Here is a 25,139-nt window from a genome sequence, read left to right on the forward strand (position 1 = left end):
CGGAAAGGGCCCTGAGGGAGAGAAGTCATTGGGCCAACCCCCATGCCCAGGGACCGCAGCCCCTGGGGCCATCTGTATGCAGCAGGGTGGGAGTCTGGCTGAACCGTTTTTCTTTCTGCAAATTCTCCACTGAGTTCCCCAGGGCCTGCCCACCCAGCGCCCTGCTGGCTAAGGACTTGCACCCGGACCCCCCATGAGCTGCTGCAGAGCCTGAGGCCGCCCGCAGCCAGCCTCCACGGGGCTCTGTGCCCGGCGTCCCAGCAGCTGTGACCCCCTCTCCCTCCAGCCCCTTGTCGGCCCACCTCTTCCCGCCAGCCCGGTAGCGTGGGGTCAGCAGGGCTACTCACAGCCCTGCCTTTGCCCCAGCCCTGCCCCAGAATCTCACGTGCTCAGAATGAGCTGGCAGATCGGCGAAGGTGGGCACGGGGTGGGCAAGGTGCCAGGCTCCCGTGGGGTGGGCGAGGTGCCGGGCTCCCCTGACGTTGGGGGAGGCCCGTGGCAGGACGGCTGGCCGGGGTATGTCACCTTCCAGTGGCCAGACATGTCGGAGCAGGAGGCCACCACCGTGCCCCCGGGCAGACGGCACTCGTCCTTCTGGTCGTTCGTGCAGGTGCCTGCAGCGTGGGGGCAGCGGTCAGGGGGCCTCCCGCACGCCGCCACCAGGGGCTCAGTGTCCCCGAGCCGAGGGTCGGGCCCAGCATCTCCGGGCGGCCCTTGATGGAGTGTGCAAACCTGCCGCTCCACCTCCATGTGCTTCCTTTTCCCTCCAAGAAACCAGACCCTGGGGCCGTTCCCAGGGAGGATGACAGGGGTGGGCCTCGGGTGTGGGCCGCGTGGCCGGGCTCTGGGCCCTGTGGTCGCACATTCTTGGCGCAGCCAGAAAGCAGAAGTGCCTGTAGGCTCAGCACCACGCAGTGGCCTCAGCCCGGGGCCAAGAGTGCGGCTCCAGGGGGACACACCCAAGGCCAACCCTTCTCACACCGGACACACTCAGCCACGTTGAATGACCACAGATGTAGCCCGGAGCCAGGAGGGTGGGGAGTGGGGGCCGGGCACTCACCACACTGCCCTTCCGTGTTGTTGGCGAACTTGCTGAAGGGCACTTCCACGGAAAAGATGAGGCCGCTGAACATGACCTGAACACCGAGCTTGGGAATGCTCACGTACATCTTGATGCCAACTTGGAAGACAGCAATGCCGCCTTTCTGGAAGCCGGGCCTTACCACCTCGCCATTAAAGATGATCTGGACGTGACCCGTGAGGAACAGATGGAGAGGGGAAGGGGACGGTGGTGATCAGCCAGCGCCTGGCGCCCTCAGCCTGCCTGGCACTTGTGGGGGCTGCCCTGCCGCGTGCCTACCTCATTGGTCATCACCCCGTGGACGGGCTTGCGGGTCAGCATGACGCGGTTCTCATGGTACTCAACGATGATGGACTGTGGGCAGGACAGCCCATCCTCTGCATCGCAGAAGTAGTTCTCGACCAGCACGCGGAAGTGGCCGAACACCGGCACGATCTGCTGCACCAGCACGTATGTGCAGTTGTCCAGGAACGTGTAGTAGGTGCCGTCGAACGTGATGTAGTGTGGGTCCCCCCAGCCGCTGCACACGCCTGCACGGGGCAGCGAGCGCCTTACGGGCCGCACCGCCGCCCCCCGCCCCAGGGACGCGTGGTCCCACACCAAGGGGAGCAGGTGACCGCCTTGCCGCCAGGGCCCATGCACTGGCACCGCACAGAACTCTGTCCAGCAGGCGCCTGAAGTGGACCAGACTCCCTCCGCCTCCTCGCCCCTGCATGGCCCGGGGACTCCAGGCCCGGGCAGGGCGCCGCGTGGCACCCCGGTTGAGGCTGAGCCTTGATCTTGGGGTGTCCTCCCTGGGTCCAGCCCAATTCCGTTCTGCCTTCTCTGCCCCTGCCCTGCCCAGCCCAGTCCCGTGCAACCACTGTGCCCCACCCCGCGCACTCACACGGGCACTGGTAGTGTGAGCAGCAGCCGTCATGGTCAGTCACCTGCACGGCGGGGTAGCCGTTGGCACAGGTGGGCTTCTGCACCCTCGGACAGTGGCGTGGGCTCACCGTGATGACCCCATTGCCCTGGCAGGTGGCCTCGGAGCAGTTGGGCATGGGCCAGGTTTCACCTTTCTGTGGAAGCAGAGAAAGCTACAGGGCCTTGTCGCCACCTGGCACCCACTTCGCAGGGCAGCGCTCGCCTGGGTCTCCCCAGAGAGAAGAGCCACCCTTCTGGGACTAGGGGCCAGCCCTGTCCCAGGCCTCTCCTCCCCCTGCCCCACCCAGAGGGCACAGGGCTGAGTAGGGGGAGCTCTGGCTGGTGAAGGTGGCCCCCTTTCCACCCTGTCCCCTGCCTCCAACTCTTTGGTCTCCAGTCCTTGGCTGTTCCACCCACCCCCGAGAAACAACAGCCTGCTCCAGCCCCCTTTACAGGCCAACCTTGGGCCCCATGCTCCTGGAACCCCCATCCAGAAGAGCTGAAGACCAGATGGCCACTTGTCATGGCCAGCCTGCATCAGCCCAGGAGTCACTGACCTTCACCCAGGCTTCATGCCACACTCTCTGGTTGGAAACCACTGAGGGTCCCTTCCCAGGCCCCCTGAGTCCCTGAGAAGGGCAGGAGAGGCGAGGTTACCGTTCCTGGGGGGACTGCATTTGAGCACACTTGTTGAGAGACCGACGTGGTGGCAGGAGGTGTGGGAGGTGGCATGCTGGTGGGACAGGTGGGGGCCGTCCCCTTGACCACGTGGCAGTCCGGGTTGCAAAAGGCATAATAGCAGTGGCCCGATAGGTCAGTTGCTTGATAGATGAAGGATCCTGCAGGACAAAGAGAGAGGCAGGCACTGTAGGCCAGGACGTAACTCCAGAGAAGAGCTGGCGTGGTTGCGGCCCTCCCGCCCAGGTCTAGACTGCATCTTCATGGAGAGCTTACTGCGATCCTGGACACAGACGCAGCCCGTCACGGAGACAAGACACACCTGCGTCTCCTGCACGCGGAGGCTTTGTGCACAGGGCACCAGGGACCAGAGGCGGCACACGGCACACGCCCAGGGAGACTCTACGTACCTGCAGGGTGCAACTGGCCAGAGACGCTGCAGGAGCAGGGCACGGTCGAACGTGGGGACGGGGTAGTCTCAGATGTAGGAACAGAGGTTGGACTGGTTGTAGGAGCTGAGGTTGCGCTGCTTGTGTGCACAGAGGTTGAGCTCATTGTAGGAACTGAGGTTGTGCTGCTTGTCTGCACAGGGGTTGCACTGGTTGTTGGAGCCGAGGTGGTGCTGCTTGTGTGCACAGGGGTTGCACTGGTTGTAGGAGCTGAGGTTGCACTGCTTGTCTGCACAGAGATTGTACTGGTTGTAGGAGCTGAGGTTGCACTGCTTGTGTGCACAGGGGTTACACTGGTAGTAGGAGTCGAGGTGGTGCTGCTTGTCTGCACAGAGGTTGAGCTCGTTGTAGGAGCTGAGGTTGTGCTGTTTGTCTGCACAGAGGTTGAGCTCGTTGTAGGAACTGAGGTGGTGCTGCTTGTGTGCACAGGGGTTGCACTGGTAGTAGGAGCCGAGGTGGTGCTGCTTGTCTGCACAGAGATTATACTGGTTGTTGGAGCCGAGGTTGCACTGCTTGTCTGCACAGAGATTATACTGGTTGTAGGAGCTGAGGTTGCACCGCTTGTGTGCACAGGGGTTGCACTGGTTGTAGGAGTCGAGGTGGTGCTGCTTGTCTGCACAGAGGTTGGACTGGTTGTCGGAGCTGAGGTTGTGCTGCTTGTCTGCACAGAGATTGTACTGGTTGTAGGAGCTGAGGTTGCACTGCTTGTGTGCACAGGGGTTGCACTGGTTGTAGGAGTCGAGGTGGTGCTGCTTGTCTGCACAGAGGTTGGACTGGTTGTCGGAGCTGAGGTTGTGCTGCTTGTCTGCACAGAGATTGTACTGGTTGTAGGAGCTGAGGTTGCACCGCTTGTGTGCACAGGGGTTGCACTGGTTGTAGGAGTCGAGGTGGTGCTGCTTGTCTGCACAGAGATTGTACTGGTTGTAGGAGCTGAGGTTGCACTGCTTGTGTGCACAGGGGTTGCACTGGTTGTAGGAGTCGAGGTGGTGCTGCTTGTCTGCACAGAGGTTGGACTGGTTGTCGGAGCTGAGGTTGTGCTGCTTGTCTGCACAGAGATTGTACTGGTTGTAGGAGCTGAGGTTGCACCGCTTGTGTGCACAGGGGTTGCACTGGTTGTAGGAGTCGAGGTGGTGCTGCTTGTCTGCACAGAGATTGTACTGGTTGTAGGAGCTGAGGTTGCACTGCTTGTGTGCACAGGGGTTGCACTGGTTGTAGGAGCTGAGGTTGCACTGCTTGTGTGCACAGAGGTTGGACTGGTTGTAGGAGCTGAGGTTGCACCGCTTGTGTGCACAGGGGTTGCACTGGTTGTAGGAGTCGAGGTGGTGCTGCTTGTCTGCACAGAGATTGTACTGGTTGTAGGAGCTGAGGTTGCACTGCTTGTGTGCACAGGGGTTGCACTGGTTGTAGGAGTCGAGGTGGTGCTGCTTGTCTGCACAGAGATTGTACTGGTTGTAGGAGCTGAGGTTGCACTGCTTGTGTGCACAGGGGTTGCACTGGTTGTAGGAGTCGAGGTGGTGCTGATTGTGTGCACAGAGGTTGGACGGGTTGTCGGAGCTGAGGTTGTGCTGCTTGTCTGCACAGAGGTTGAGCTCGTTGTAGGAACTGAGGTGGTGCTGCTTGTCTGCACAGGGGTTGCACTGGTTGTAGGAGCCGAGGTGGTGCTGCTTGTGTGCACAGAGGTTGCACTGGATGTGGCCTCATGGAAGGTGGTCCCTGTGTGCACAGTGACACTCACACTGGAGGTGCTGGTTACTGTGACAGTCGGGGGAGGGCAGTGTTCTCGGGGCTCGCAGCACAGCACTCTGATCTGGTAGTTGAGGCACAGCCTGGTCTTGCCCTTCTGGTCCTGGTTCCGACACAGCAGGCCCACGTCCTGGTGGCACTGTACCAGCTGGCCCAGCTCGTGGATGCTGACCCCGGGGTGGTTCTCGGCTCGGCACTCCACTTTGCTGATGGATTCAGGTCGGTGGCAGATGCTGTCTCCATTCCTCATGATGTTGCCGAAGGTTTCATTGTCTCCCCCGTGGGGCCCGGGCACTGGGAAGTCCACGTCGAGCCATTTGGTCCACCTGCACTTTGGCTTGCAGGGGGTGGTCCCTGGAGAGGACTGCTCGTGCGTGCTGGGCGTGCCCCATCTTGATGGGGTCACGTGAGGTGAGCTAGCAGTGCTGAGTTTTGTGGAAGTGGAGAGGGTTCCAGTGGCCCAGGTAGTGCTGGCTTCATCTGTGGGTGTCTGTCTGGTCGCAGGTGTGGCAGGGGAAGTGGTGTTTGTCCTGCAAGTGTCCACCAGCTCACAGCACAGGAAGCGGATGTTGTAGTTGTAGCAGATGGGGGGCAGCTGGTCCTTGTTCCGGCAAATCAGGCCCACGGATTTGTTACAGATCACGTCCTGGCCCAGCTCCTGCAGTGGGGTGTCAGGGAAGCTCTCTGCCCGGCACTGCACATCCTTGGGCTCTGCACAGAATTTATAACCTTTGGCTCTGAGATTCGAAATAGTGTCAAAATCTCCACTGTTTCTCCCTGAGCCAGGGTAGCTGCCGTCTATCCACTCAGTCCAGTTGCATAAAACTTGTAAACAGGTGACCGTGGTGGGCTCAGGTGAGGACGGCTCTGAGGACCTTGGAGCTGTGGACAACACAGAAGTTGTGCTTGAAATTGTTGTTGAATTGTTGGTGCTGCTTGTGTGCACAGGGGTTGGACTGGTTGAAGGAGCCGAGGTTGTGCTGCTTGTCTGCACAGAGATTGTACTGGTTGTAGGAGCTGAGGCTGTGCTGCTTGTCTGCACAGGGGTTGTACTGGTTGTAGGAGCTGAGGCTGTGCTGCTTGTCTGCACAGAGATTGTACTGGTTGTAGGAGCTGAGGTTGTGCTGCTTCTCTGCACAGGGGTTGTACTGGTTGTAGGAGCCGAGGTGGTGCTGCTTGTCTGCACAGAGATTGTACTGGTTGTAGGAGCTGAGGCTGTGCTGCTTGTCTGCACAGGGGTTGAGCTCGTTGTAGGAGCTGAGGTTGTGCTGCTTGTCTGCACAGAGATTGTACTGGTTGTAGGAGCTGAGGTTGCACTGCTTGTGTGCACAGGGGTTGCACTGGTTGTAGGAGTCGAGGTGGTGCTGCTTGTGTGCACAGGGGTTGCACTGGTTGTAGGAGTCGAGGTGGTGCTGATTGTGTGCACAGAGGTTGGACGGGTTGTCGGAGCTGAGGTTGTGCTGCTTGTCTGCACAGAGGTTGAGCTCGTTGTAGGAACTGAGGTGGTGCTGCTTGTCTGCACAGGGGTTGCACTGGTTGTAGGAGCCGAGGTGGTGCTGCTTGTGTGCACAGAGGTTGCACTGGATGTGGCCTCATGGAAGGTGGTCCCTGTGTGCACAGTGACACTCACACTGGAGGTGCTGGTTACTGTGACAGTCGGGGGAGGGCAGTGTTCTTGGGGCTCGCAGCACAGCACTCTGATCTGGTAGTTGAGGCACAGCCTGGTCTTGCCCTTCTGGTCCTGGTTCCGACACAGCAGGCCCACGTCCTGGTGGCACTGTACCAGCTGGCCCAGCTCGTGGATGCTGACCCCGGGGTGGTTCTCGGCTCGGCACTCCACTTTGCTGATGGATTCAGGTCGGTGGCAGATGCTGTCTCCATTCCTCATGATGTTGCCGAAGGTTTCATTGTCTCCCCCGTGGGGCCCGGGCACTGGGAAGTCCACGTCGAGCCATTTGGTCCACCTGCACTTTGGCTTGCAGGGGGTGGTCCCTGGAGAGGACTGCTCGTGCGTGCTGGGCGTGCCCCATCTTGATGGGGTCACGTGAGGTGAGCTAGCAGTGCTGAGTTTTGTGGAAGTGGAGAGGGTTCCAGTGGCCCAGGTAGTGCTGGCTTCAGCTGTGGGTGTCTGTCTGGTCGCAGGTGTGGCAGGGGAAGTGGTGTTTGTCCTGCAAGTGTCCACCAGCTCACAGCACAGGAAGCGGATGTTGTAGTTGTAGCAGATGGGGGGCAGCTGGTCCTTGTTCCGGCAAATCAGGCCCACGGATTTGTTACAGATCACGTCCTGGCCCAGCTCCTGCAGTGGGGTGTCAGGGAAGCTCTCTGCCCGGCACTGCACATCCTTGGGCTCTGCACAGAATTTATAACCTTTGGCTCTGAGATTCGAAATAGTGTCAAAATCTCCACTGTTTCTCCCTGAGCCAGGGTAGCTGCCGTCTATCCACTCAGTCCAGTTGCATAAAACTTGTAAACAGGTGACCGTGGTGGGCTCAGGTGAGGACGGCTCTGAGGACCTTGGAGCTGTGGACAACACAGAAGTTGAGCTTCAAATTGTTTTTGAAACTGGCACTGGGCTGGGAGTCAAGAGGGTTGTTTTCCCAGGAATCAAGTTATCTGGGACAGGTGTTGAGGTGCCTGGGACAGGTGTTGAGATTCCTGGGACAGGTGTAGAGGGTCCAGGGACGGGTGTAGTGGTTCCTGGGATGGGTGTTGAGGTTCTTGGGACAGGTGTAGAGGGTCCTGGGACAGGTGTAGAGGGTCCTTGGATGGGTGTAGAGGGTCCTGGGACAGGTGTTGAGGTCACTGGGACAGGTGTACAGGTGCCTGGGACAGGTGTTGAGGTTCCTGGGACAGGTGTAGTGGTTCCTGGGATGGGTGTAGAGGTTCCTGGGATGGGTGTAGTGGTTCCTGGGACAGGTGTTGAGGTGCCTGGGATGGGTGTAGTGGTTCCTGGGACAGGTGTAGAGGGTACTGGGACAGGTGTAGAGGGTACTGGGACAGGTGTAGAGCTTCCTGGGACAGGTGTAGAGGATTCTGGGACAGGTGTAGAGGTTCCTGGGAAAGGTGTTGAGGTTCTTGGGATAGGTGTAGAGGATCCTGGGATGGGTGTTGAGGGACAGGTGTAGAGGGTCCTGGGATGGGTGTAGTGGTTCCTGGGACAGGTGTTGAGGTGCCTGGGATGGGTGTAGTGGTTCCTGGGACAGGTGTAGAGGGTGCTGGGATGGGTGTAGAGGGTCCTGGGACAGGTGAAGAGGGTCCTGGAACAGGTGTAGAGTGTCCTGGGACAGGTGTAGAGGGTCCTGGGACGGGTGTAGAGGTGCCTGGGACGGGTGTTGAGGTGCCTAGGACGGGTGTTGAGGTGCCTAGGATGGGTGTAATGGTTCCTGGGATAGGTGTAGAGGGTCCTGGGATAGGTGTAGAGCTTCCTGGGACGGGTGTAGTGGTTCCTGGGACAGGTGTAGAGGGTACTGGGACAGGTGTAGAGGGTACTGGGACAGGTGTAGAGCTTCCTGGGACAGGTGTAGAGGATTCTGGGACAGGTGTAGAGGTTCCTGGGAAAGGTGTTGAGGTTCTTGGGATAGGTGTAGAGGATCCTGGGATGGGTGTTGAGGGACAGGTGTAGTGGTTCCTGGGATGGGTGTAGAGGATCCTGGGATGGGTGTTGAGGGTCAGGTGTAGTGGTTCCTGGGATGGGTGTTGAGGTTCTGGGACAGGTGTAGAGGGTCCTGGGATGGGTGTAGAGGGTCCTGGGATGGGTGTAGTGGTTCCTGGGCTGGGTGTAGAGGGTCCTGGGACAGGCGTAGTGGTTCCTGGGACAGGTGTAGTGGTTCCTGGGACAGGTGTTGAGGTTCTGGGACAGGTGTAGAGGTTCCTGGGACAGGTGTAGAGGGTCCTGGGACAGGTGTAGAGGGTCCTGGGACAGGTGTAGAGGATCCTGTGACAGGTGTTGAGGTTCCTGGGACAGGTGTAGTGGTTCCTGGGTCTGGTGTAGAGGGTCCTGGGACAGTTGTAGTGGTTCCTAGGATGGGTGTAGTGGTTCCTGGGATGGGTGTTGAGGTTCCTGGGACGGGTGTAGTGGTTCCTTGGATGAGAGGTTCCTGGGACAGGTGTAGAGGGTCCTGGGACAGTTGTAGTGGTTCCTGGGACGGGTGTAGAGGTTCCTGGGACGGGTGTTGAGGTTCCTGGGACAGGTGTAGAGGGTCCTGGGACAGGTGTAGAGGTTCTTGGGACAGGTGTAGAGGGTCCTGGGACAGGTGTAGTGGTTCCTGGGACGGGTGTAGAGGTTCCTGGGACAGGTGTAGAGGGTCCTGGGACAGGTGTAGAGGGCCCTGGGGCCAGTGTAGAGGGTCCTGGGACGGATGTAGAGGGTCCTGGGGCAGGTGTAGAGGGTCCTGGGACAGATGTTTTGCGGTCATAGAGACAGTGGTGTGACCACTTGTAGTGACCAGGGTTGAGGAAGCTGTGCTTTCTGTCAGCACCCATGTGCTCCTGCTGGTTCCTGACGTGGGCCCAGTTCCAACTGTGCTGAAGGTTGTTGGAGAGCTGGTCTCTGTTCCGCTAGTGGGGCAGGCGGGGGGGACACAGCACAGGACCCTGATCTGGTAGTTGTCACAGTGCCCAGAGGCCTGGTCCCTGTTGTAGCAGATCAGCCCCACTGTCGGGCTACACTCCACATGCTGCCCCAGGGTGGCAAGTGGCACCCCGGGGGCACCCTCAGCCTGGCACTCTACTGCCCTCGGCTCTCGGCAGACCTGGTAGCCGTGGGCACGGAGGTTCTCCAGCGTGTCAAAATCTCCACTGTCCATGCCCTGTTCTGGACGGCTGACATCCAGCCATGGCGACCAGTGGCAGTCCTGCCCGCAGCAGGGTGAGGGCAAGGCAGAGGCCATGCCTGGGGTGGAGGCCGGGGCCGTGCTTGGGGTGTGTGCTGTGCTCTCGGAAGGGCTGGGGTGTGTGCCAGGTGGAAGTGTCGAGCTCACGCCTGAGGGCGGGAGAGCGAGGATGGGCATCAGGGGCTGGGGCTCCCCACGGCCCTCGAGGACACCCCACCCCGCAGCTCTGTTGGCATCAGCTGCCGGGGCATTCCACCGCATCTGTCTGCCCCAACGGGAGCTTGGGGGGCAGGCACCCACACCTGCCAGGTGTGGGGCTCACTGCTCCTGAGTCAAGAGGTGAGTCAAGCTTGTGAAAGGAAGCCTGCTTCCTGGAACCTAAGGCCAGAGTTCCAGGGGCTCGCCACCCTTTGGGCAAGCTTTAATAAGGCCCTGAGGTGCCCCTGGAAGAGTGAGGACTCAGAGGGGCCTCGAGGACAGCAGGTCGGGGCAGGGGTGCTCTAGCTGGGCTTCCCGTGGTCCTCTTCCCGGGGACCGGCCTGGGACATCTCTGCTCACAGTGCCTACCCCTTGCTGGGAGCCTCAGCCCTGAAAGCACGAGAGGGGCATCAGTCCTGCCAGGGGCCTCGAGAAGGCTGGCCCTTCCTGGTTGCAGGGTGACCGGCCAAGGGACATGCGCTCTGCTGGGTCCCGGCTCCTTCCTGACTCAGGGCGGGGGTGGGGCACAGCCCTGAGTGGTACCCCCATGTCTGCCTTACCGGGCAGGGATGTCGAGAAGGAGAACGTGGTCTGAGGGGTGGGCGTGGTGGGGCTGCAGGTGTGGACCCCTCTCTCGATGGTGCCGTTGGCCCCACAGCGGGCCGAGATGCAGCCGCCCAGGCCATCCGTTGTGTAGTAGATGACGTCCCCCAAATGGAAGCGCCTCCCATTGTAGGCGCAGACGCAGGCTGTGGGGAGCAGAGCGCCAGCGTTATGGGGCGGGACATGGGCAGGAGCCCCAGGCCCCGGGCGCGAGGAGGGCTGTCCGCTGCTCACCGTTCGCGTCGTAGGCACACTGCACGCCACCCTCGGTGCAGACGCTGGTGACAGAAGAAAGGTGAGTCTGGGGGTGCCAGGCGTCCCCTGGCCTGTGCCGGGGGCAGGCGGGAACCACCCGTCTGGGTCCCTGCGGCCAGGCCTCAGCCGGAGGTCACGCCCTCTCAGGGAGCCTTTCAGCCAATGAGCAGAGGAGGCAGTTCCAGCACAGCCTCTGAACCCAAGGACCTTCTGGAGGCCCCTTCCTCCCCAGGGCCTCTTCCTGGGGAGGGCTCCTCGGGTGGTGTCGTGACCCAGGTTCCCTTCTGCCCCCTTCCTTCACCCCCAGGCCCCCCACCCTCATCCAGCAGTGAGGAGGCTCCCCGTGGACCCCCACGGGAGACCCAGAATGGGGCACCCCTCTGGCCCTGAAGGGAGGAGACCCTGCTGGGAGGTGGCCAGGCGAATCCCCCATGTGCTCCAGGACCTCGCAGCTCCAACCAGACTCACCAGGAGTAGCAGTCCCTGTCCGAGGGCACCGTGGAGTTTGGCCAGAAGGACTGGCCTCCAACGTGGCAGGGGGCTTGTGGGGATGGGGGCGGGCATGAAGCCACACATCGCATCTGGTCCTCGTCGAAGATGGGGGCTTCTGCTGGGCACTCGGGGTAGCAGCCTGCGAGCCAGAGGGACATGAGTCCCAGCCGGGCCGGTCACCCATGACCTCGCTCCCACCTCAGGCCCCAGCCCTGGACCTCACCCCCCAGGCAGCGGGGAGCTCGAGGCAACAGCCACAAAGGCACCTTGAGGGGCCCAGGGGAGTCCAGCCTGGTCAACGGTCCCAGGATCGCCAGGACAGACCCCACCCCGACCCAGACCAGCAGGGCGCCCACCTTCCAAGCCTTGGGTGTCGTGCCAGCACTGGCCGCTGGGGTTCCGGCAGGTCTTTAGGCAGGGCGCCCCGCAGGGCTGGTAGTGCCACTGACACCAGCCCTGGGGGTTGTAGTAGTCGCAGAACAGAGCTGTGGGCGAGGGGTCACTCAGGGCCAGGCATCCAGTCAGGGGGCCCCAGGCGGAGGACTGCCCTGGAAGGACAGCCCAGGGCCAGCCCCACACCCCGATCCTTGACCGAGTCCTGAGAGCTGCTCTAAAGCCACGGCTGTCCTCTGTGCCTCCCAGACTTGGCCTCGGAGGGTGTGGGCCTACAAGGCCCGTGGGCGAGAGCGGGCAGGCAGCCGGCTTCTTGGGGATGCCCGTCCCCTGCGCCCAGGCCCCGGGGCGAGGGAAGGGGGCCCTGCTGATTCCCTGCCTCCCCTCCCACTCTCAGCCCCACTCTTGTGACCCCCTGCACCCCCACGCCACCCGGGAGGCAGGTCCCAGAACACTCACGGCAGATGTCCGGGGTCCGCCAGGACACGCACACGCCCGCTTCGTGGCAGGCCTGGGCGTAGGCGGCCACGGCCGTGCAGAAACACTCACAGTCGCCCCCCGAGTCGCAGGCGCAGGCGTCGCTCACGCAGGCCTCGTAGTACCTGCCCGGCTCCACCTGTGGGAGAGAGAGGCTTCAGACACTGGGGGGCTCCTGGGCACCCACGAGGCTTGGCATCCACCTGGGCCGGTTTCCCCTGGAGCACGGAGTCCTGTGCGGCCACCGCTGGCCTCAGAGGGTGGTGGGAGCCCAGACCACTTCCGTCGCTCCCTCCCCAGGTGCCGGGAGGAGCCCCGCGTACGTGGGTGTGGCAGGCGCTGAAGGTGGCGCTGTTGATGATGCTGCACTGCTTCTGGGCCCACGACCTGCGGGACGGGTTGGCGGTGCAGGGGTCCCTGGGGGCCAGAGCGTCCGGGCACGACGGGGAGAATTTCCAGCTGTTGCCAAACTCTAGCACGTCGCCCACCACAGACTGGCTCCGCGTGGTGAAGTCGTTGAGGGCGTTGTCGTCAAAGTTCCCGCACAGCCCGCAGACCCTCCCCTGCAGGCAGATGGACATGGAGATGGCAGCAGCTCCGGGCGGGCGCAGGAGGGGCCCACTCACTCCCTCGAGCCCGCGCCTCCTCCAGGACAGCCCCCGGAGCAGCCCCAGTGAGTGTGAGGGCGGCCCTGGGTGCGGCCCGCTGGGCGCTGGCGTCTCCTGGAGCAGAGGGTACAGGTGACGCGGCGTAGCAGCTACGGGGTGCCCCCAAAGACAGGCTCGGGTCCTCATCCCGGACGCCCCCACAGCCCAGAGTGGGAGTGAGGTCTCTGCAGGACAAGGGCTCCCTGGCGTGAGGTGGCTGATCTGGTGGCTGCATCCTTATGGAACGAGGGTCCATGCAATGAAGACAGTGCGGGGACATGGGGACCAGGGTCTGGGGTGAAGGGGCGCCTGGGGCCATGGAGCCTGGAGGAGGGAGGGAGGCCCACAGCCCTGGGGCACCTCGGTGGCTCGGCATCCAGCCTTGGAGAGGATGGCCCCCTGTCTGGGGCCCTGCTTCCAGCAGCTGCGGGACCCAGACGTGGCCGAGGGCCTCGTGCTGGCAGCTCCTCCCTCTCTCTCTGTCTCTCCATCTCTCGGTGCCTCTCTCCTGTGTTTCTTGTCTCTCTCTCTGTCTCTCCCTGTTTCCCTCTGCTTGTCTCTCTCTGTCTCTGTTTCGGGGTCTCTGTCTCTCCCCTGCCTGCACTTCCATCACCAGCTGCCCCTGGTCTGGGGCGAGGCCTCACCTTGAACTCGGGGCTGAGTCTGAGGAAGATGCTGGTGCCCTTGTCCCACAGTAGCACAAGGCCCATTTCCGTGTCCACCACCAGGTAGATGCCCATCTGGCGGATGGAGTAGGGCGGCCGCGGGCCCGTCTCTATCACCTCCAGTTTCCCATCACTCAGCTTCAGCTCGTAGCTCTGCAGGGACATGAGGGTCTGGCTGAGGACACTGGCCATCGCTTGGGTGGGTCCACGGCTCGGCAACCCCAGTCCTGGCTTAATTATGGGAACACAGCCTTCTTGGGGGCTCCTGCCTGGACCCCCGCCCCTGCTCACCCCCAGGAAGATCTTGATGGCCTTGGAGCACGTGGTCCCTGTGGTGCCACAGGGCACATTCTCGGTGACAACGCGGAAGCTGTCCTGGGCGCTGCCGTTCCCGCCGCAGTGGTCCTGTGGGCAGAGGAGCGGCCCGCTGGGGTGAGCATGCGCCGGGGCAGCGAGCAGGCCCGGGGGGGGCGGGGGAGCTCGGTGGCCGTGTACCTGGAGCAGCGTGTACTCGCAGTCCCCGCTGAAGCTGTAGCGCCGCCCGTCGAAGGTGAGGTAGTGGCCGTCCCCGTACACCTCGCAGGTGGCCAGGCAGGGCCGGTTGGTGCATTGCCACGCCCGACCCTGACAGGTGCTGGGGGACAGTGCCCGTCAGCCCTCACCTCCCTGCCCGAGGCCCCAGCTGCCCGCCCCACGCTGGCCGGGCCGGGCCTCGCCCGCTGCCGGAGCCGCCCCCGCCGTACCAGGTATTGCAGCCCACGCGGATGGTCTGGCCTGGCTGGTAGCTGGCCTCGTTGTGCACACAGGGGCAGGCGGACACGGGGACGCAGCCGCCGTCGCCGCTGGCCACCAGCCCGTCGGGACACACACAGCCGGGCTCGCACTTGGTGCTATACTGTGGGGGGGACAGACCCCGCTTAGCAGATGACCCAGGCCTGCAGAGGGACCCCGGGGATGGCGGGGGACACTTACGCAGTCCATGTCCAGGGTGTGGCAGCTCTTCTGACAGCCGGCCCCACTGGCCCCGGGCGTGGCATTGCGACAGTCAACGTAGACCATGGGCGGGAGGCAGACTGGGGAGGGAGGGGGCGCTCAGGGGGGCCTCGCGGGCATGTCACCCCGCAGGTACTCGAGAAGCTTCGTGCAGAGATCACCAGGCTCCCCCTCACCCCCCACTCCCAGCTCACCTGGGTCTGGGGTGTGGCCTCCAATGCAGGTCAGCGTGCCCTGGGTGCAGGAGCTGCCGGGAGAGCACGGTCAGAGAGCCCCCAGCCTCCCCCGCCCCGCCCACTCAGCAGGGGCTCCTACCAGACGATGCCCTGCTCGTGCAGCGACTCCCCGTTGGGGACCACGGAGCCCTGGAAGTAGCAGGGGCAGCTGGTGGCCGGCACACAGGCGCCTGCGTCGTCCAGGAAGGTGCCGTCGGGGCAGGTGCAGCCGTCCACGGGGACGAAGCCGATGCTGCAGGTGACGTCCTCGTCGCTTCGGGCCCGGCAGGTGGGCAGGCATGTGCTGATGTTGTAGCGGTAGGTGAGCGACTTGGGGCAGGTGGCCATGGGCTTTGCTGTGGGTGCAGGGAGGGCGGCACTCAGGCCAGAGCTGGCGGGCACCCCCGGCCCCCACAGACCCCGACAGGGTCCCGGGGCCGTGGGCACGGTGCTCCCCGACTCCCGCGCCCGGCTGGGGGGTGGGGCCTGTGGCGCGTCTACCGCAGACACTCACTGCACATGCCATCCCGCCAGCCGCTGAGCAGCACGCCCCGGGCGGCGCAGGCCCGGACGTAGGAGGACAGGGCCGCACACATGCAGTCCTCACTCTTCTCACAGTTGCAGGTGTCGAACAGGCAGTTCTGGGGGGCGCACCAGGATGTCGGGGACCTCAGGTCACACACGGCAATCACGCCTCACGCCGCGGCCGGAGCCCCTGCCTCCCCAGGACCCCTCCCCAGGCTCACGGGGGCTCCCCCTCCCTCAGCAGAACGTGTACAGACCATCTTGCAGTCACGTCCTTGGGCTGGTGGGGGGCCGCCGGAAGGATCACAGTCCCTCATCTCTGTGACCCAGCGGTCCAGCCTCGTGTGGTCAGTCCCAGACACCAGTTTCTCACTGACCCCAGGGCCAGAAGGCTACTCACTCACTGCATGTAGCAGCCCCTGCCCTAGTGCCTGGGTGTAGGGCAGGAGGACATGATGGATTCAGAATCTCACAGTGGGTGGGTGCGCGAATGAACGACTGAGTGATTAATGACTGAGTGAGTGAGTGAGCGGGCAAGGGGACAGAGCCAGGGAGACCGGCCGGGCCCAGACGCTGTTGCCCTGGCCCTTGGGACCCTGAGGGTGGCCCAGACCCAAGGGCAGAGCCAGGAGGCGGCATTACCGAGTAGTGGGTGCTGGGGTCCACGGCGGAGTGGCACTGGGCGAAGGGGCCATGGGGGTCGGTCAGCCGAGAGCACCAGTGCTGAGCGTACTTCTCTGTGGACAGAGGAGGGGCGGTCAGTGGGGCTGAACGTCACGTCAAGCGGGAGCCCCCTTGAGGTGAGCGGCTTTCCTTCACCCCGAGTTCCGCTGTATGAAGCAGTGCCGGGTATGAGCGGCCGAGGCACCAGGCGGGCCCCAGGGCTGCTGGACACACACCATTCTCCACGCTGAGGGAACAGGGGTCCTCGAAGCTGTTCTTGACGTTGGGGCAGGCGGCCTGGGTCTTCCAGGTGTTGGCGAAGGCGGCAGCTGAGCCCTCCACCACGCCGCTGATGGTGAGGAAGTCGTCGGCCTGGTTCTGGTTGAAGTTCCCACACAGGCCTGGGGCGGAGGGCAGTGTGAGGCCCCTGAGCGCCCAGCCACGGGGGCTGGGCTTGGGTGCCAGGCGGTGACCCTCTTACCGCAGCTCTGCCCTCGGGTCTGCGGCCCCAGCCTCACGAACACCTGCATGATGGGCACCAGCTGGATGTCCAGCTGCAGGCCCAGCTGGGTCTGGGCAATGATGAAGAAGGTGGAGGGTCTGAAGAGCGTGACGTTGGCTGTGGACACAGGGGACCGTGTCTCAGTGGGTGCGAGAGGCGGGACCGTCAGAAGCGGGGACGGGGCGGGCACCCTCACCTGCTGAGACGGGCAGCTGGGTGTAGATCTGGTTCACAAACACCTCCCCACTAGCCTTGACCACGAAGACCTGGAGAAGCACACGGCAGGGGTCGCGACAGTCCCCACAGGGCGGAGAAGGGCTGATGACCACCCCCTGCCCAACTCAGGCTCAGCCTGCTTTGCTAAGCTTTCCACAAGGATAGGACTTTTTTTTTTGATGACATGAAAGTTGTTCAAGACGGCGGAGTAGAAGGATCTGTGCTCATCTTCTCCTGTGAGCACTCCAAAACTGCAACTAGCCGCAGAACAGCCATCGACAGGAGAATGTTGGATCCCACCAAACAAAGATACCCCATGTCCAGGGGCAAACGAGAGGCCCCCACAAGAGAGTAGGAGGGGTGGAATCACATTAAGAATCAAACTCCTCACCTGCCAGAGATGCTCGGGGAGCTCAAACAAAACCTTGTGCACCAGGACCCAGGGACCCCTCAGAGACCCCAGTGCCTTTGTTTGGCCTCGGAGTACAGAATGAAGCAGGGCAAAGGCTAACAGAGTTTTATCAAGAGAGTGCACTGGTCATAGCAAACACCCTCTTCCAACAACACAGAGAAGACTCCACACACGGACATCACCAGATGGTCAACACCGAAATCAGACTGATTATATTCCTTGCAGCCTAAGATGGAGAAGCTCTATACAGTCAGCAAAAACAAGACCAGGAGCTGACTGTGGCTCAGACCATGAACTCCTTATTGCCAAATTCAGACTTAAATTGAAGAAAGTAGGGAAAACCACTAGGCCATTCAGGTATGACCTAAATGAAATCCCTTATGATTATACAGTGGAAGTGAGAAATAGATTTAAGGGACTAGATCTGATGGACAGAGTGCCTGATGATCTATGGACGGAGGTTCATGACATTGTACAGGAGACAGGGATCAAGACCATCCCCATGGAAAAGAAATGCAAAAAGGCAAATCGGTTGTCTGAGGAGGCCTTACAAATAGCTGAGAAAAGAAGAGAAGTGAAAGGCAAAGGAGAAAAGGAAAGATATAAGCATCTGAATGCAGAGTTCCAGAGAATAGCAAGGAGAGGTAAGAAAGCCTTCCTCAGTGATCAATGCAAAGAAATAGAGGAAAACAACAGAATGGGAAAGATTAGAGATCTCTTCAAGAAAGTTAGAGATATCAAGGGAACAATTTCATGCAAAGATGGGCTCAATAAAGGACAGAAATGGTATGGACCTAACAGAAGCAGAAGATATTAAGGAGAGGTGGCAAGAATACATAGAAGAACTGTACAAAAAAGATCTTCATGACCCAGATAATCACGATGGTGTGATCACTGACCTAAAGCCAGACATCCTGGAGTTCGAAGTCAAGTGGGCCTTAGGAAGCATCGCTATAAACAAAGTTAGTGGAGGTGATGGAATTTCAGCTGAGCTATTTCAAATCCTAAAATATGATGCTATGAAAGTGCTGCACTTAATATGCCAGCAAATTTTGGAAAACCCCTTACATGCATCATGCGAAATGCCAGACTGGATGAAGCACAAGCTGGAATCAAGATTGAAGAGAGAAATATCAATAGCCTCAGATACGCAGATGACACCACCCTTATGGCAGAAAGCGAAAAGGAACTAAAGAGCCTCTTGAAGAAAGTGAAAGAGGAGAGTGAAAAACTTGGCTTAAAACTCAGCATTCAAAAAACTAATACCATGGCATCTGGTCCCATCACTTCAGGGCAAATAGATAGGGAAATAATGGAAACAGTGAGAGACTATTTTCTTGGGCTCCAAAATCACTGCAGATGGTGACTGCAGCCATGAAATGAAAAGACGCTTGCTCCTTAGAAGAAAAACTATGATCAACCTAGACAGCATATTAAAAAGCAGAGACGTTACTTTGCCAACAAAGGTCCATCTAGTCAAAGCTATGTTTTTTCCATGTATGGAAATGTATGGCTGTGAAATTTTGACCATAAAGAAAGCTGAGGGCCAAAGCATTGATGCTTTTGAACTGTGGAGTTGGAGAAGAGTCTTGAGAGTCCCTTGGACTGCAAGGAGATCCAGCCCGTCCATCCTAGAGGAGACCAGTCCTGGGTGTTCTTTGGAGGGACTGATGCTGAAGCTGAAACTCCAGTACTTTGGCCACCTGATGGGAAGAGCTGAGTCGTTTGAAAAGACCCTGATGCTGGAAAAGATTGAGGGCAGGAGGAGAAGGGGGTGACATAGGATGTGATGGCTGGATGGCATCACTGACTCAATGGACATGAGTTTGGGTGAACTCCGGGAGTTGGTGATGGACAGGGAAGCCTGGTGTGCTGCAATCCATGGGGTCACAAAGAGTCAGACACAACTGAGCGACTGAACTGAACTGAGCAAAGAGATTTACTAAAGTAAAAAAGTCGACTTCAAGGACTTCCGTGGTGGTCCAGTGGTTAGGAATCTACCTTGCAAAGAAGGTGATGTGGTTTTGATCCCTGGTCAGGAAACTAAGACCCCACACGCCACAGGACCACTAAGCTTGTGGGTCACAGCCACTGAAGCGGCACTCAGAGCCCGCTCGCCGCAGCGAGGCAGCGCGTGTCACGAGAAGACCCCACAGGCCGCAGCCAAGGCCTGGGGAAGCCTAAGTTTTTTTAAATGTACTTTTTTTTTTTAAGTCAATTTCAGCAGAGAAGCTTCCTGGGCCGCTCTGGACAGGTGAGGGGCCCCTAGCGTCCGCCTCAGAGCTGGTCTTTTGGGGCCCGTTGCTCAGAAGACCCACAAGCAGTGCGGGTGGGACGCAGTGGGGGTGTCCACAGGCTGCCTCTGAGGGTCACAGCCCGCGCAGGGGGCGTTTGCCAGGAGGGACGCCCGCCCGGCCCGCGCTCACCGTGTGGCCCAGGCTCAGCGTCAGGCTCTTCAGGCAGGTCTCGCTGTCGGTCAGCCCGCACCTGCGCAGCTCGGCCAGCACGGCGTAGGCGCCGCTGTCACAAGGCTGGAAACACAGGCCCCCACGCAGAGCTCGTCGGCCCCAGCCCACCTCGGCCTCCCCGCTCCGCCCGCCCAAAGCCGGGCTGGTCTCCCGAGCCCGCGGGCCCGCCCGGGGAGGCCCGCACCTTGGCCAGCACATAGCTGCAGTCCCCATGCACTCTGTACTGCTTCTCGTCGAACGTGGAGATGTGGGCGCCGCCCAGCACCGAGCAGGTCCCCGGACACGGCGCCTCCTGGCAGGTCCAGCGGCCTCCAGAGCAGGTGCTGAGAGCAGGGAGGCCCCGCGTGCGTGCTGGGCCCCAGGCACAGCCCCCACCCAGTCGGCAGGCTGACAGCCGTCTCGCCCAGGCCCGCCTGCCTCCCCACATGGACTGGAGCCCCTTGGTGCCTGCCCGGAGAGCTGCTGGCCTCTGCCCCGGGCCCCAGGTGGAAGCAGACTCATGGCACCTGGCCACGGCCCCCAGGGGGCCGCCCAGGAGCATCCGGCCCAGGCGGGTCCGGGGAGCAGAGGGCAGGGCCCGGGGTCCTACCAGTTCGTGCAGCCTGTGGAGTAGCCAGTCCCTGGAGCGTAGGTGGCCCCGTTGTACACGCAGGAGCACCCGGACACGGGAACACAGCCCGCGTGGCTGATGTCGTCCAGAACCATTCCTGCAGAGGCAAGCCGGTCGTGGGGCGCGTGCCGCACGGTCTGCTGGGAGGTCGTGGAGAGGGGCACGGCCCCCGCCCACCACGGGCCTGCCCCAGAGGGCTCCTCGGACCCAGGGGCTCCGTCCGAGACCCATGATGCCTCCGTGTGATTCGGGGGGCCGGGGAGGGGCTCCTCCTCACCCTCGGGGCAGAAGCAGCCGGCGACACAGTGGTCCTCGCACAGCTGGGAGCGCCCAGGGTTGGAGCAGGTGTCCGCACAGGGTGAGCCGCACTCGTGGTACCGCATGTTCAGGGGGCACGTCTGGGCTGCGTGGGGGGGGATGGGCCGTGTCACACCCCGCCCTGCCCCCGCCCTGGGGGGACAGCAGGGCAGGGCCCGGGCCACTCGGGCACTCACGGCAGAGCTGGGGGCCCCGCCAGTCCAGGGGCAGCCCCCCGGCATGGGCACACTGGCGGGAGTACTCGGCGAGGGTGTGGCAGAGGCAGCTGGTGAGGTTGACCCGGCTGCAGTGGCAGAGGTCATGCCGGCAGGCCTCCAGGTAGCTGCTGGTGTTCACCAGGCGGGCACAGCCCAAGAACGGCTCGCTGCTCAGCATCTCCTCGCAGATGCCCTGGGGCAGAGCCCGGAGCCCTCGCTTAGTCGGGTCTGGAGTGTCCCCGGCTCAGCCCCAGGGCTGTGGGAGCAAGACCCCCACCCCGTCCACTCTGGGCCTTACAGAGTCGTTTGAGCAGGTCCCAGCATCCTCGGGGACAGGGTCCTGACACTGCTCCATGGGGCCGTCCATCTTCTGCAGGTTCCCAAACTCGGTGGGGGTCAGTTTGACATCTGCCGGAAGCACAAGGACCCCCCGCACCCCTCGCTCAGGGTGCTCTGGCCATGCCTATCTCCCGTGCCCACACTGCCCGGTTAAGTGTCAGCTCTGCAGGACATTCAGGGCATCTGGAGATGAAGTGAGGGACCCCTGGGTATTCGAGGCTGCAGAGCCGTGAGCTCGGCCCATTACCTGATGCTCCGTGGGCCTGGGGCCGGCTCGCAGCCCAGGGGGCTGGAAAGTGAGCCCGAGCCCCTGCCAGCCGCCCCCGGGCCCCCAGGCTGGCCTCTGGTAAGCAGCCCTCATGGACGGGCTTTGCGTGGGGCTCCACAGGCCTGGCAGAGGGGACCCCAAGCTCGGGGCCGCAGCAAGCGTGGGTCACATGAAAGGCCACGGCTTGGTGGCAAAGTGTCAGGACTAAGACGCAGAGACAGGGTCTGGACAGAGGCAGGTCTTCAGCTTCACAGGAGGGCATGGCGGGGGCTGCCTGCTCTGCGGTGGGGGGCGGTGGAGGGCGGTGCGGGGCCGTGCCGGGATCTGCACACACGTGTGACACATGCGAGTGCACGGGTCTGTGTGCACGTGTGGGCGGTGCACACATGTTTGGACTGAGGTCTCTGACTTGGGCTTCTGGAGGCAGGCTTCAGGGAGCACTGAGGAGCCGGGAGCGGGCGGGGGTGGGGGGATGGGGAGGCGCCCGAGAGAACTCACTGTGCGAGAAGAACTCGTTGTAGACGGGGACACCGTTGAAGTCTCCGCAAAGTCCGCAAGTCTGGTTGGTGTATTTGGCATCCAGCTCGAGCTGCAAGGAGGGGACACATCAGACTCCAGCCGCGCCAGGGACGCCCCAGGACCAGAATGACGGACCAGGCTCCCGAGGAGGTCAGGGCTGCAGCTCCTCACAGAGGACCCCCCCGACTCATTCCTCCAAGCCGGGACCCCGAGCAGGAGTGTGTCCTGGAGGAGATGCCTCCCCCACACATGGCGTCTGCGTTGGGGTGTGGGTCCTGGGTCCCCAGTGGGGTGGGGTCTGCCGTCCCACCCTCCTTCACCCAGAGCACCTTCTTCCCTCCCTGGGGGAGCTGTCAGCTGGAGGAACCTGCTGGGCCCCCACCCTTAGCCCCCACCCCCGTCCCCCACTCCCGGCCCCCTGGCCCCAGCCTCACCAGGAGGCTCTTGGGCTGGAGGTATGTGCCAGGACCCCCGCCCCCAGCCCCTCACCCCCAGCCCCCAGCCCCCCACTCCCAGCTCCCCACCCCCGCCCCCAGCCCCCACTCCTGGCCCCCAGCCCCTGGCCTCACCAGGAGGCTGTCGTCCTGGTTCCACATGAAGACCAGGCCCAGCTTGGCCACCACCTTCAGATTGCTGTTGCTCTGCTCAATGAGGACTCCAGACTGGCTGAAGGGCAGCTGAATTCTGCAGGGAGAGGGCCTGGCTGAGGCACATGGGGTCCAAGGGCCTGGGCAGCAGAGGTCAGGACAGGTGGGGAGGCCCCTCAGGTCACATCCCAACGAGGTCACCAAGACCCAAGAGCACGGAGCTCGAGCGTCAGCAGCACAAGGGAGGGGCCGCGTCTGGGGGCAGAGCCAGAGCCTGAGCCCCCAGGAGAGACGGGGGCAGAGCGTGGGGGCCTGGGGGCCTGCAGCCACCCTGCGTGGTCCCGGGAGCACACGCGCCACCGGGCCCCAGACTCACGGGCGGCCGTTGACCTGGACGGAGCCCTTGGTCAGCCTGACGACCAGGCCATCCAGCTTCATGGTCACCCTGCTGGGCGCAACGCCGTTGGGCCCGGGGCCGCGGCGGAGCTGCAGGTTGAAGTCCTCGTAGGCGGAGCCGCAGTGCGCGGAGAAGACATAGTTGCACAGCCCGGGGAAGCGGAAGACGTCGCCGTCGAAGGTCTTGTAGTGGAAGTCGCCCCACGTGCTGCACGCCCGCCCGCCGTGGGCCGCGTTCAGGGCTGCCGTCAAACAGAGCAGGGCGTTTCCGAGGGACACCGACGACAGGGCCCGGACCTCCCAGAGCCGGGCCCTCATCCCGGCAAGGAGCCGCGCACCCTCCTGCCGCCTCCGGCTCCGGAGAGACAGGTCTCCAGGGACACAGCCGCCCGCCCCCGACCTGGCCTCGGGGTCTCACCTCGCACCACAGGGGCGGTCCTCAGAGGCGGGTGGATGGTCACTCCACGGAGGGCGGTGCCTGAGAGAATGGGGAGGTGGCTCAGAGCCCTCACCCCCACTGCCCACCGCCAGCTTGACCCCCAGGAGGGCTTCCGCAGCTGCAGGGCTGCCCGCTCCCGAGCTCTGGACCTGCCGTGTGTGGGACCTCCCTGCTCCGTGAGCAGAGATTCCCACAGCCGAGCAGCAGAGGTCAGCTCTCATGCCCACGTGGCCCTGATGTTGTTTGCACCTGGGAGTTCCTGGCTCCGGAATCTCAAAAATGCCTGAATCAACACCCGTGGCTGCGAACCACGCTCCCATGCTGAGCTCAGACCAGGTGTGCCTCCCAGGGAGCCCGTCAGGGGACAAGCAGACGGAGGCAGCGGGCCTGTCCCCGAGCCCGCCCTTGCTCTGTGGCCGATGGCCTCGCCGGGAGACCGGGAGACGGCGAGCAGCCTGAGCGGAGCCTCCGGAGCAGGGCAGGGGCTCCGACAGGTGGGGGGGGTCCACTCACCGCCAGGCCCCTGAGGGGCAGGAGGGAGGTCTGGGTGCTCGAAGCTGAGCTCTGCAGCGCTGTTCCGGGCCTGGCCTGAAGGAAGGGGAGTGGGCGCTGGGCTGGAGCTGGCCCCGAAGGATGCACAGACGGAAGGGGCCGGGCCTGGAGGGTGGGGTTCTCTACGCAGACTGGGGGCCTGGGAGGGCCTCTTCTGAGTCACCCCAGGCCCTCCGCTGGGCCACGGCTCCTTCAACCATGCTCTCCGGTGAGCCCCCTGGCCCTGAGCCAGCTTCTCCAGGGGCCCTTCCTTCATGCACGGTGCATTCATGCCCACCAAGCATCCACCAGGTATCAGGCCCTGGTTCCCTGCTCAGGATGCAGGGGAACAGGCGGGAGTACCCGCCAGGCAGCAGCCCATCCGAGGGGCAGACCCTGAGGCCGTGGGCTGGCTCAGCCCCTCCAGAGCCAGCTGGGGATCTGGGACCCAGAGCTCAGACAGAGCTGCACCCGAAACGAGGTGCTCAGTGCCGCTGCACAGCTCAGCGCCCGGGGACCAGCGGGGTCGGCCCAGAGGCCACCCCGAGAACCTGGCCTTGCCTCTGAGTCATGTCCAGGGAGCCCCCAGTGGGGCGGCCTCTGCCTCAGCACTGCAGGCGGCTGGCCGCAGGAGGCTGGGCACCAGGCGTGCGAGACGCCTGGGGCAGGGGCATTTCAGCTGCACGGCCCCGAGCTGCCAAGCGCTGGGGGCCGAGCAGCCCCTACACAAGTCTGGGCCCGGCCGCGCCCTGGGAAGCAGGCGGGAGACGCCAGCCCCGGTGGGAGAGGCCTCTGAGGACAGCACCCTGCAGCCAGGGGCTCACAGACGCCTGGCTGACCCCTCCCCAACCCCCACCTGGACCCTACAGCCCCAAAATCCCCTCCCCGACCCCACAATCTCCTGGAGTGGGACCGAGCAGGAAGAGTGGCCCACAGACACCCTCAACTTCTCAGGGACCTGGGCAAGGCCTCCGAGCTGCTTGCTGTGCACCTGGCACCAGGGCCACTCTAGGACTTGAGGAGTGGCAGGGGCTCCAGGCTCCAGTCATGGCCGGCCTGGGGATGCCAGCGGGCACCTTACCTGTGTGCTGGGCACAGGCCAGAGTGAGGGCCAGGGCCCAGAGCGGGGCCAGCCTCCTTCGGCCAACACCCATGGCGTGTGGGAGAAAGTCCCAGGGCAGCCTCTGAGGACGGCTGTGAGCCAGCAGGAGCCTTTTGTAGTCCTGGAGCTGACTGCAGCCCCACCAGCCTCACGTGGGAGGGCGGGGCCAGGCCTGCGAGTCCCCTCGCCCAGGTAAACAGTGGCCACCGGCTTTGGGATGGCCCGCGGCTGAAGACAGCAGACATGGGTGTGTCTGCAGCTGGGACGTGGTTCCTGGGGTCCCTCAGCACTGGCTCAGGCATCGTCTCGCTGGGGCCCCAGCTCTGAACCTTGGCTGGGCAGGCTTCTGTGAGGCCGACCCTGGAGCTCCTATGCCTGGAGGCCACCACCACCCTTCCTGCTGCCAGGGCTGCTGGGCTG

General features: G+C 62.7%; 1 protein-coding gene across 1 annotated transcript in view; it reads right to left on the reverse strand.

The window, feature by feature from the left end:
* MUC5AC (mucin 5AC, oligomeric mucus/gel-forming) overlaps positions 1–24,801 on the reverse strand; it is a 29,003-nt gene extending 4,202 nt beyond the window's left edge. Inside the window, exons 1-36 of the mRNA XM_024987596.2 lie at positions 24,699–24,801; positions 23,600–23,674; positions 23,066–23,125; positions 22,628–22,889; positions 22,234–22,348; positions 21,644–21,734; positions 20,837–20,946; positions 20,518–20,731; positions 20,301–20,426; positions 20,003–20,120; positions 19,598–19,736; positions 19,372–19,476; positions 16,514–16,583; positions 16,297–16,434; positions 16,052–16,216; positions 15,795–15,889; positions 15,142–15,268; positions 14,728–14,983; positions 14,607–14,659; positions 14,392–14,492; positions 14,163–14,314; positions 13,915–14,053; positions 13,711–13,824; positions 13,399–13,572; positions 12,431–12,670; positions 12,090–12,246; positions 11,594–11,722; positions 11,214–11,376; positions 10,725–10,768; positions 10,448–10,636; positions 3,076–7,377; positions 2,645–2,826; positions 1,968–2,142; positions 1,361–1,611; positions 1,061–1,244; positions 386–614 (exon numbers count right to left, since the gene is read on the reverse strand). Coding sequence (XP_024843364.1) covers positions 386–614; positions 1,061–1,244; positions 1,361–1,611; positions 1,968–2,142; positions 2,645–2,826; positions 3,076–7,377; positions 10,448–10,636; positions 10,725–10,768; positions 11,214–11,376; positions 11,594–11,722; positions 12,090–12,246; positions 12,431–12,670; positions 13,399–13,572; positions 13,711–13,824; positions 13,915–14,053; positions 14,163–14,314; positions 14,392–14,492; positions 14,607–14,659; positions 14,728–14,983; positions 15,142–15,268; positions 15,795–15,889; positions 16,052–16,216; positions 16,297–16,434; positions 16,514–16,583; positions 19,372–19,476; positions 19,598–19,736; positions 20,003–20,120; positions 20,301–20,426; positions 20,518–20,731; positions 20,837–20,946; positions 21,644–21,734; positions 22,234–22,348; positions 22,628–22,889; positions 23,066–23,125; positions 23,600–23,674; positions 24,699–24,771 — 9,317 coding nt within the window. The 5' untranslated portion in view covers positions 24,772–24,801. The remainder of the gene's footprint in view (positions 1–385; positions 615–1,060; positions 1,245–1,360; positions 1,612–1,967; positions 2,143–2,644; positions 2,827–3,075; positions 7,378–10,447; positions 10,637–10,724; positions 10,769–11,213; positions 11,377–11,593; positions 11,723–12,089; positions 12,247–12,430; positions 12,671–13,398; positions 13,573–13,710; positions 13,825–13,914; positions 14,054–14,162; positions 14,315–14,391; positions 14,493–14,606; positions 14,660–14,727; positions 14,984–15,141; positions 15,269–15,794; positions 15,890–16,051; positions 16,217–16,296; positions 16,435–16,513; positions 16,584–19,371; positions 19,477–19,597; positions 19,737–20,002; positions 20,121–20,300; positions 20,427–20,517; positions 20,732–20,836; positions 20,947–21,643; positions 21,735–22,233; positions 22,349–22,627; positions 22,890–23,065; positions 23,126–23,599; positions 23,675–24,698) is intronic.
* Between the last annotated feature and the right edge of the window lie 338 nt (positions 24,802–25,139).

This window comes from Bos taurus, chromosome 29 (assembly GCF_002263795.3).
Source record: "Bos taurus isolate L1 Dominette 01449 registration number 42190680 breed Hereford chromosome 29, ARS-UCD2.0, whole genome shotgun sequence".
Lineage (NCBI taxonomy): Eukaryota > Metazoa > Chordata > Mammalia > Artiodactyla > Bovidae > Bos > Bos taurus.